Source organism: Lycium barbarum, chromosome 8 (genome assembly GCF_019175385.1).
Source record: "Lycium barbarum isolate Lr01 chromosome 8, ASM1917538v2, whole genome shotgun sequence".
NCBI lineage: Eukaryota > Viridiplantae > Streptophyta > Magnoliopsida > Solanales > Solanaceae > Lycium > Lycium barbarum.
The window spans coordinates 122,313,480-122,325,236 of NC_083344.1; the positions used below are offsets into that span (position 1 = coordinate 122,313,480).

The window sequence follows — 11,757 nt, forward strand, 5'->3', positions numbered from 1 at the left end:
TGTTCAGCCTTAGCCTCTCTGAGCTCTACTGGCATAAAGTGGTCTAGGAAAGCACTAGCAAATTCATCCCATGTAGCATCAGGCGCATTCTCACCTCGGGACAATTCCCAAGACTCATACCATGTGTTAGAAATACTCTGCAGCTGATGAGCTCCAAAAGTAGCTGCTTCGGTTTCTATAACTGTCATAACCCTGAAGATCTTTTGTAGAGCATCAATGTAGTCCTGAGGGTCTTCATCTTTCTTCGTCCCCGTGAATACTGGGGGATTCATTCTGAGAAAATCCTTCGTCTTAGATGACTCTCCATTACCTCCTGAACTTGACCCATATTCCTGACGTTGGGCCTGAGTTGCTACCAGCTGGGTGAGCATGTTGATAGCACTCCTAACATCCCTGTCTGAAGAACTAGCAGGTGTAACAGTAGGGGCGGTTGGAGCTGTTGCCTGAGTCGGAACAGTATCTCCGTGAGCTACTCCGGCGGCAGCCCTTTGGCTGGTGGCTGTGTTTTTCTTCTTGTAAGTTCTCTTGTAAGGCATTTTCTGAAAACACGTACACGCACGAATTAGGAAGCCATCCTAAAAATACTGCTCTAACTGCACGATCTACAATAGGAAAGAAATGAGACAATCCTGAATGTCTTGGTGGTCAACTGTTTATATGTGTGGGGCCCTCACACATATAAAAGAGACCCCACTGGACACGGTTTCATAGACTCCCTAAAGATCCTTGAACCTAGGCTCTGATACCAAGCTTTGTCACGCCTCGAACCATGGCCTGGATGTAACACGGCACTCGGTACCTGACTACATGTGACCGAGCGAACCACATGACTTGCTAAATCATCATGATGCATAACATAAGCGGAATATAACGTGAATGCATGATGAGCCTTTGTAAAACGTAATAATTCATAATACTTAATAAAGTACTTGTTTAAAACATGAGTGAGCCAAAATGGCTATACGACTCCAAATGTCTGACATAACATAACTGACTGGTCTAGTCTATGAAACCTCTATCATGAGTCTGACTGGAAAACATAATTACTGGGACAAGGCCCCCAGCATACCTTTACATGCAAAACTAAACAGAGAAATACAATGTTTAAACCCCGAATGAGATGGGGCTCACCGATAAGCTGGTACGAGTAAATCCTAATGATCAGAAGCGTCGTCCTGTAACTCCGTACCTGCATCGTGAAATACAGGCCCCCGGGCAATAAAAGGGGACGTCAGCACATTGAATGTACTGGTATGTAAAGCAACCGGAAGAAACAACAGGGGACATGGAATAACATGATAAGAACTGAAACTGGAAACTTGGACATGAACATGAGCATGAGCATGGGTACATATACGTATACATAACATGAGTAAAACATGATAAGTAGGGAGAGCATTTCATAAACCGACATATCATATCATATCATATCACCACGTGGGTACGTGGAGTCTGGTACCTCGCCGGACCAGCAGAGCCCCTATACCTTGCCAGGGTATAAGGTAGTAATTTACCACGTGGGTACGTGGAGTCTGGTACCTCGCCGGACCAGCAGAGCCCTCATACCTTGCCTGAGGTAGTAAGGTACCTGATGGATCCATTCAGTGTAAAATTAAGGTATCGTCTTATCTGGGCGGAGCGATCCTTGTCCTACGGTGGCTCCGTAGTTTCAGGCTATCTGAGCCTTCCCGGTAATTTGTGCAACTCCCAAAAACATGAACATAATATATTTGGCTAAGAAGCCCATGACTTTCGTGAATTTACTTGTACTTGTCTTGAAATCATGATTTCACGAAATGACTTGTAAACATGGGTTCATGCAATAATATTGTAAACATATCCTTGAGTTATGAGTAATACAATAGTTCATAATCATGTATTTGTAGTTGACTTGAAAACATGTTTATGACTTGCAAAATAACTCATGCAGTTTCATATGAACATAATGAGAACACATGAGAAAGAATTCATGATTCATGGATTAAGTTAGGATTCCTAATATCCATAATGGAAGGTTAGGAATACAATAACGAACATAGATACGAAATTCGTGTACATACATACATAATTACGGGCTACCAATATGTTGGATTTAATGCCCTAGGATTTGAACTTCATAGATTTTTACGAAACGGATCATGGGGAAGAACGTAGAGATTCCCACATGTGGATGGAAGTTCTACATACCTTAACCTCCCGCTTTTGAGCGTATCACAATGTCTTTCAATCCCTTCAACTTCAATCTATAGCAATACAAGTCATAGGGATTCTATATTAGCAACCATATCCATGTTTTGTTCATCTAAGCATTTTATCAAACACTTAATAGGCATGAAGCTTTATAACCCTCATAAATGGTGTTTTCTTCACCAAATCCCCATCCTTTTACTTCTAGCTAATTCTACAATCCCATTAGATGTAATTAACATCATTTTTCATCAACCACATGAATACAACAATCCCAAGTCAACAACCCAACAATTCTAGCATAATTCATATAATCATCTTCAACAACCCAATTATTATTCTCCCAAGAATTCATCAATTCACAACTATAAGTGATTAGGGAGTAGAAATATTACCTTTTTGGGTGGTCACCACGAAATCAACACCCCCAAGTCCGATCTTTAGCTTAAAATGACGACCACAACTTGTACTACAAATTATCCTTCACGAACTTTGGGATTCGGGGCCTTAAACTTGGTTGATTCTCCACTTCTTCTCTCTAGATCTCCTCTCTTTCTTTTTCTCTCTCTAAAAATCTGAAAATGAGGGAAATAATGGCTGCTACGGTAATCATTTTCTTTATATACCAATGGGAAAATGGGTTGACCCAACTTGAAAATGGGTCGGGACTGTTCTGTCTTAAAACGTCCATATCTCCCTATCCCGACGTCTCCTGTGAACTCACAACCTATGGTTGGAAAGGTATTTCAATTCTCTACAACTTTCATTCTTTGAGTTTTCCCAAATTCCCAACTTACGATAGGGTTATGGCCTCCCGAAGTCAGTTGACCCGAAACTCAACTGCGGACCAAAACACGCCCATGTTACGGTCCCGTAACACAGGGTACGGACCGTAACGTGGCGTCGTACCTTGATGAAAATTTCCAGAAAGTTTCTGGAAATTTTCCCTGTGTTACGGTCTACTGTTACGGTCCGTAACACAAGGTACGGTCCGTAACACGAAGGGACGGACCGTATCTTGGGACCGTATCCTGGAGTGAATTTCCAGTGAGGTTCTGGAAATTTCGGCCGTGTTACGGCTCACTGTTACGGCCCGTAACACGAGTTACGGTCCGTAACGTCACCGTAACGTAGACGAATTTTCCAGCGAACAGGCCTCAGTCAAATGGGCATAACTCTTTGCACAGATGTCCGTTTAATCCCCATAATATACCGTTGGAAAGCTAGTTAATAGGGCTACAACTTTCACCAAGGAAGTTCTTCCAGATTCACAAAGGATCAAGTAGTTATCGCTGCCCGAAATAGGCCTATCAACCCACTAGAACTTTAATGATATGAGCCTAGACTTAGTTCCAAGGTGCGGGGTGTTACAGTGTATGTTTCTTGGCTCATCGCTAGTTTCTTGGAAGTGTAAGAAGCAGACTCGCAAGCAGACTCGCACATCCAAGTCGAGCACTGAGGCTGAATATCGCTCTGTGCAGCTGCTAGCTCAGAGATTGTTTGGCTTCGTCTGATTCTATCTGATTTGGGGACTCTTGTCACTGGTCCATCAGTATTGCATGCAGATAACACTAGTGCTATTCAGATCGCCAACAATCCGGTTCATCATGAGAACACGAAGCATATCGATGTAGACTGCCATTATATCAGGGAGCTTGTTGCCGATAAGACTCTCATCATTCGGCATATTTCTTCTCACGATCAACACGCTGACATTTTCACCAAAGCCATGACACATTTACGACATCAGTTTCTTCTCTCCAAATTGTTGCTTTGTGATACTCCGCACCAATTTGAGGGGGGAATGTTAGCCTATGGGCTGAGTTATAATTAGCTGATACATAAAATCAATTAAACAGATTGTAACAGTTGTAATTAGCTAATAATTAACTGATAGACAGAATCATTCAAGTATCATGATTGCAGGCATAATTAGCTAGGGCTGAGTAATCATAAGTTGTACAAATGTACTACCTATTCTATTGTGAATAGTATTCAAAAAGTCTACAATAAAACTTCAGTTTATAATTCTATCAAATCCAAGTAACCTATAATCTGTCAACACATTTTTAACAACCTAGTATGTTAATAATAATTATAATAACCTAGCATTATTATTATTATTATTATTATTATTATTATTATAAAAAATGCATATGACCAGTAGTAGCAGAGCCACGAACATAAAGCCCGTTTGGATTGGCTTATAAGCTGGTGTGACCAGCTTATAAGTCATTTTTTAACTTATTTGGGTGTTTGGTAAAATAGAAAACAACTTAAATTAAGTTTAAAATGCTTAAAATGAGCCAAAATCAAGAAGTTGCTCAACCCCAACTTATTTTTTTTTTACTTAAAAGCCATTTTGATTTGACCAACAACTTTACCCTTTTATTCCTTATATTTTCTGTTAATTTCAATACTACCCTTCTAAAAATCCTTTAAGCACTTTTATCCAAACACGTAACTGCTTATTTATAAAATAAGTTTTAGCACTTAAAAAGTAATTTTAAACACTTATGCTTAAAAGCCACTTTTTTTCCAGCTAATCCAAACGGGCTCTTAATTATGGAACGGAATTCAAAAACATACTGGAGTACTATCACACTTGAAATTTGAACCTATGACCTAAATCAAAATATTGAGTCCTCTTTGCAATTGTCCTATCTCATTACTCGAGATATTCGAGATAGCTCCGTAAATTAATAATTTATAATAGACTAACCCTTTATCCTTATGTTTTGAACCACTTGAATTTTCACTTATGATAAGGAGATTGAACAATTTATATATAATTAAAAGTTAAAACAATTCATTTTCGTCCTATTTAATTTACATTCTAATTATTTATATATATTAAGTGAATTTCTGAACATACTGACGAAGTCTGATCAGCTAAAGATTCTTGGCTGCTGAATCCGTAACTTTTGGTGTAGATCCTCCATTGGGTGGGGGGTCGTGGGGGTAGGGTGGTGTGGATAGAATGGTTGTGTAGTTTGAATAGTGACTAGTCAGACTTTGGATTGGCAAGAAGCAAAAGCTGGCCAATCATTGCTTGCCATAAAAGAGCTTTAACACACAGAATGGTCCTACACCCAATCTTTCCAAACTCTTCTTCTGTCCAGTTAACTTAACTACTTAGAATTGTGAAATACCAAAAAGATGAAACTCCTTTCTTACCAACTTTAGCTTCTTCACTTCTTTTCTGCTTGATGCGTCTTACTACACCAACGTCTTTTTGTTTCTCCGTTTTCTTTAAATCTATTTTTTATAGCCCGACTATAAAAGAAAAAAGAAATAGTTTCTTATATCTACTTAAAATTTGAATGGAAAAAAATAATTCTACGCATGTAAACGAATTTCCTATATCATTTTATTTACGAAATTTCTGCAGAAAACGTCATATAACTAAAATATTAATATAAACATTCATGTCGTATTATTGCCTCTTCGTTATTTACAAATAGTAGCAGACAAACAGAACGTGTTGCTACAGTCAGGGTGGATTTACCCTTCGCCGAGGGCTGTCACGTCACACGTCACACTGCTTCATCGGAAAATTTTACAATATGTATATAAAATTAAAAAGCAAATACGAAATAAGGATATATTTATCTGGTTTGAAGCCTCTAGTTTGAACCGGAGGTCTTGAGTTCGAAACCTCATAGTTTCATTTTGCTGCTTTTCTAGTTGTACTATTTTTTCTTTTCCTTTCATTAGTTTTTTGCCAACGAATTGATTAAAATGATTGCGGAATCAAATGAATGATGAGTTTTTTAGTGATAGTTTGGTGGATTATATACATATAAAAAGCATTAAAATATTATTTTTAATGAGGTTATTTTAAATATATTTAAAAAATAAATACTCATGAGAAGAGTTATAGTAATATACGTGAGTTGTGTTTTATTTATATTGTATTCTCTTTCTTTAATATGACTTTATAGTGTTTTATTTATTTATTCTCAATATAAAATGTGACATCGCTTATGAAAAATCTTGCGTACGTCACTAGGCCTACAGGGTGAAAAATACTCCATAATACTAATTAATAATTGGAATGCCATAGACATATCAATGAACAAGTATTTCGCGAGTCTAAGATTACAACCCCATGATTTAACTTGATAAGAAAGCATCCGTAACATCATTAGACCTATCAATTTGATAACTGCTAAGATCTGAATGTTTCCTACGTACACGCAAGGTGGTGATTGCGATTATTTAACAAAACGTCCTTGGATGAAAACGCCAACGAGAAACTTTCACAAGGTTTCTTCGACAAATAATTGACACGTTTGCATGATTTACAGTGTGATTTTTTATTATATGGTTTTAAAACATTAAATTTGTATTCTGTATTTATCTTCTATATCTAATTCTATCTGATTTTCTTTTTCTTAGTCGGATCTCCTAGAAAATCATCTCCATTAGCCACCATCTAAACATTCGCAAACATCAAAGGATGATGGTGGAATATATAGGATTTCTTCACCCTTAATCAGAATTTTTGAGGTAGAACCCTAGGTATGGAAAAAATTCTGATACGGAGTGCTTTCATTAGTCCTTTAATGGATTGTGTGAATCTGGATTAGTCCGAACCTCAATACGAGTACCAGACACGGGCCGGGGTGGGAGATTAAAAAAAAAAAAAAAGGAACATTCTATTTAATGAGTCAAAAAAAATGTCTTCGAGAAATTTTTAGTTCTTTTTAACTACATTTTGCAAACATTAGATAATGGATAAATAATGCAATTTTTAACCCTTTATCACAAAGCCTAGACGCGTCGACTTTCGCAAACAGGAAACTAATTGAAAACAACGCAAAAGAAAGAAAAAACCATGCACATGCAGTAGCTATTGCACATACATATGTAAAAATAGTCAATATCATACAAGCTCTTGGATGCCCTAACATCACGACGAAGGAAAGTTTTACAACCTCAGCAAAATATTAAACTAAAGATATATAGGGCTAGATTGTCTTTGAGAACACTCTAAAGTTGTTTTCCAACTACAGTTGGTCAATTTTTAGAGATAATATGTGTGTATCAAATTTTGAACATCTTCCTCATTGCTCTATTCATCACCTAATCGACATAGTAGCCCATCAATATTCATCTATATATACATCAATCTTTGAGCAAGCTTTTATCCAACAATTCTACAATCCAAAGTTTATCTTCAATTTAATTTCAAAGAAGAGAGGCATCAAAATTTGATGGCTTCTTCTAGTACTTTTCCATCATTAGTTCCCATGACAATGTTCATAATTGCTTTTCTGGTATTATGTCTCATCCCTCAGCCTGCACGAGCCATCACCAGACACTATGAGTTCAATGTATGATATATTTGAAATTAATTTTCATTGTCTTGCAGAAAATATGCATATTTAGTTTTTCTTAGAAATGCTAATAATTGTTATTTGGAATATTTATTGTAGATTACAATGCAAAATGTCACAAGATTGTGCCATACAAAGAGCATAGTGACAGTCAATGGAAAATTCCCGGGGCCTCGTATAGTGACAAGGGAGGGTGATCGTCTCCTTATAAAAGTCACCAACCATGTTCCCAACAATATTACCATTCATTGGTATATTATAATCTTTGGACCATATATATTTTTAATACTACATTTGCGTCCTTTCTGTAGAGATTTAACATAAAGACATGACGGTATCAATTTTTTTACATTATCAATATATTTTAACATGTTGTAGTAGGTTAATTAATTAAAACTGCGGAAATAATTGTTAGTAGATGTTTCATTAGTAATTTCCTTCTTTTTTTTTTTTCTCCTCTGAACAGGCATGGAGTTAGACAACTTCGTAGTGGATGGGCAGATGGACCCGCATATATAACACAATGCCCCATTCAAACTGGCCAAACTTATGTATACAACTACACAATTGTTGGCCAAAGAGGGACTTTGTGGTGGCATGCACATATTTCATGGCTAAGATCTACTCTTTATGGTCCTCTTATTATCCTTCCTAAGAAGAATGTCTCTTACCCTTTTGTCAAACCATACAAGGAAGTCCCTATCATCTTTGGTACTATTCAATCAATTAAACATTCACACAAAATAAAATTAATTTTTATGAGCCAATTTCTCCATTTAAATTAATACTCATTGTGAAATTTTCATGATGTTTAGGAGAATGGTTCAATGCTGATCCTGAGGCCATCATTAGCCAAGCTCTACAAACTGGTGGAGGCCCAAATGTCTCTGATGCCTACACCATCAATGGCCTTCCAGGGCTCTTGTACAATTGCTCTGCAAAAGGTACTTTTAGTATATCCAATGTCTTCTTTAGTGCAATCATTAAATATAAAAGATTTTACACTATCTATATATTCTATTCTATGTGGCTTGTAATTGGCCTTTCACCATTATTTATTGGTTAAACTCTATAAAAGATCAATGCTTCTTCTATAAAATATCATGTAATTGACTTCTAAATGACCAAATAGCCTTTACACTCCCATATTTAATGAAAGTTGTCGTAATCGTGTCTGACCCCTCGATCGTTCTTTCTGGAATGAGTCAGGCGGCAAAGCCTTTAATCCTGATAAAAGAAATTGTCTTAATTTCCACTCTCCAATTAGTACCCGTAGTGAGTCAGTTTGAGTGAATTTCTTAACTCAATCAAAGCCAAATAGGCACTACAAGAACAAATATATTTGACAACAATTTTTTTTTTTTTTGTCATAGATTGATTATTGTTGCAAAAAATAATTTTGGTAACAAAAAAATATTTTGTTGCATAGACTCTTCCCAACGGCTGTTATTGCAACAACGTGCAACATTTTTTTTTTTTTTTGCCAAAAGTACTTTTTGCAACAATAATCAATACTATGACATCAAAATTAAATTCTTTGGCAACAAAAAAATCATTTGTCAACAATAAAACTAAATTGTTGCAAAATATAAAACTTTTTGTTGTCATTTCTATACTTTCTTGTAGTGAGGGAAAAACAAGTCAAGAGAGAGTCTCTTTCCGATTTAGTGTACGTACACATTTGAACTTTTTAGTACTCTTAGTATCTTATATTCATAAACACTAACTTATGCTCTATAAATGGTTTGTGGCAGATACATTCAAGCTAAAGGTTAGGCCAGGGAAAACATACCTTCTTCGTATGATCAATGCTGCACTAAATGACGAACTTTTCTTCAGCATTGCAAATCATACACTCACAGTAGTTGATGTTGATGCAATATACATTAAACCTTTTGAGACTGAAACAATACGTATAACACCAGGACAAACTACAAATGTTCTTTTAAAAACCAAATCTAAATACCCTGATGCCACTTTTCTCATGACTGCTAGGCCTTATGTCACTGGCCAAGGCACTTTTGACAACTCTACAGTTGCTGGAATTCTTGAATACGAATTGCCAACACTTCATTCGACTGAAACAATGAAGATACTTCCCATGTTTAAGCCTATTTTACCTCCTCTAAATGACACTTCCTTTGCTACTAATTTCAGTAAGAGGCTTCGAAGTTTGGCTAACTCTCAATTTCCTGCTAACGTTCCACAAAATGTTGACAAGCATCTCTTTTTCACAGTAGGGCTTGGAACAAACCCTTGTGACAAAAACCAAACTTGTCAAGGTCCTAACGGGACCAAATTTGCAGCGTCGATAAACAACGTGTCATTCGTACAACCTACAACTGCTTTGCTCCAATCTCATTTCTTTGGACAATCAAAGGGTGTTTATAGGCCTTATTTTCCTGTTAATCCTTTGAATTGGTTCAATTATACTGGGAATCCTCCAAATAACACAATGGTTAACAATGATACCAAAGTTTTGGTACTTCCATTTAATACAAGTGTTGAGCTAGTTATGCAAGATACAAGCATTCTTGGTGTTGAAAGTCATCCCCTTCACATTCATGGCTTCAATTTCTTTGTTGTTGGCCAAGGTTTTGGTAATTTTGATTCTAATAAGGATCCTGCTAACTTCAATCTCATTGACCCTGTTGAGAGGAACACTATAGGTGTGCCATCCGGCGGTTGGGTTGCTCTTCGATTTTTAGCTGATAATCCAGGTTGGTATATTAAATCACTTCCTCTGTTCCATTTTATGTGACACTAATACTTTTTCTAGCTTGTTTAAAAGGAATGATACCTTTAAATGCTTGAAAATTATTTAACTTTCAAATTTTTCGTTTAACCTTGACTATTACTTTTCACAAGTTTCAAAAAAATCATTTCTTTATTAAAGAGCATATCAGTCAAACGGTATCACATAAAATAAAACGGAGGAGTATGAGTTATTTAAAGACTTCAAAACTTTGAACATTTTGGGAAATTTAAAAAGGAATAATGTAGTTAATGAAAGCTTTTAATTACTTGTAGGTGTTTGGTTCATGCATTGTCACTTGGAAGTGCATACAAGTTGGGGATTGAAGATGGCATGGCTTGTTTTAGATGGAAAGCTTCCAAATCAGAAACTCCTTCCTCCTCCATCTGATCTCCCAAAATGCTGATTTCTTGGTTTCTATTTGCAGAACTGACCTTCAAGCTTTTGCACTTTCATTTCTTGTCTTCATCTGTTTTGTTCCCTTTTATGTGGTTTGGGTGCGTTCGCTTGAACATTTCATTTTTGTTGTAACTAACTGGCTTTCATTTTCATGCCATGGTCCAAGGAGAGGATGAATAATTGAGTACCTTTTGTAAGTTTTTGAGCGATAATTATATCTATGCAAGTGAAATAAATGGTTTTTATTCCTTACATCTTTATGTCTTGTGTTTCATATTATCCTGATTTGAGGCATGGATGTTTGGATTTGCACATCAGAAATTTTCAGCAGTTATCTCTTTTGGGGATAGTTGTATGGTAAATGGTCCTGTTTTTTCCTCATTAACTTATGGACTTTTTAGATCATGAAGATATTTAAAATATTATAAGAAAACATTTGACCATGATCTAAAATTTTGCAAGTTATTATGAACGTTAGACAACAATCTAATATTCTGTTAGTAAGGTTTAAAAATGTATGAGTAAATATTTGTTATAATTCATCTAATCATCAGCCATGGAAGATTTCTTCCATGCTACAAACAGAGAAATGAAGATCAAGAATGAAGAACAATAAAACTGTAAATGGAAGAGAGAGTAATGAGATGATGTTGAGAGTAGATTGATGATGAGAAATGTAGAGAGATGATTTGTATATTGATCCTTACAAAATCTGATTACAATGTAGAAGAGTAGTTGTTTATCTACACAACTAACTCAACTAGGCTCCAATAACTAAATTTAGGAAGGTAGTTAGTTTTAATCACTATTAACTTATTGCTTTGTAGAAACTACACTTAGGTCCCTATACTTCTAAGTTTTTCATTTAACACTCCCCCTCGAGTTAGGTGGGATGAAAACTATCTAGAACACCTAACTTGGATTTTAAATACTCATGTTGAACTCTAGCTAAGCCTTTGGTAAAGATGTCAGCAGGCTGATCTTTAGTGTGAATGTATTGAGTGGAAACCAACCCTTGTTGGATCTTCTCCCTTGTGAAATGACAATCTATTTCTATATGCTTGGTTCTTTCAT

The 11,757-nt window shown here is 36.1% G+C and overlaps 1 protein-coding gene and 1 long non-coding RNA gene across 2 annotated transcripts; one reads left to right on the plus strand and one right to left on the minus strand.

Annotated features, from left to right (window-relative positions):
- Positions 1–890: 890 nt before the first annotated feature.
- Positions 891–2,341, minus strand: LOC132605386 (uncharacterized). Its single transcript, XR_009569168.1, has 2 exons — positions 2,188–2,341; positions 891–1,189 (listed from the first exon to the last, which is right to left on the minus strand). It is a non-coding gene; the product is annotated as an uncharacterized LOC132605386 (long non-coding RNA).
- Positions 2,342–7,324: 4,983 nt separating this feature from the next.
- LOC132607042 (laccase-17-like) lies at positions 7,325–10,935 on the plus strand. Its single transcript, XM_060320832.1, has 6 exons — positions 7,325–7,526; positions 7,629–7,780; positions 7,996–8,240; positions 8,345–8,473; positions 9,284–10,249; positions 10,560–10,935. Exons 1-6 carry the CDS (start codon positions 7,407–7,409, stop codon positions 10,688–10,690), a joined length of 1,743 nt encoding a protein of 580 aa, XP_060176815.1. The 5' UTR covers positions 7,325–7,406; the 3' UTR covers positions 10,691–10,935.
- Positions 10,936–11,757: the final 822 nt, after the last annotated feature.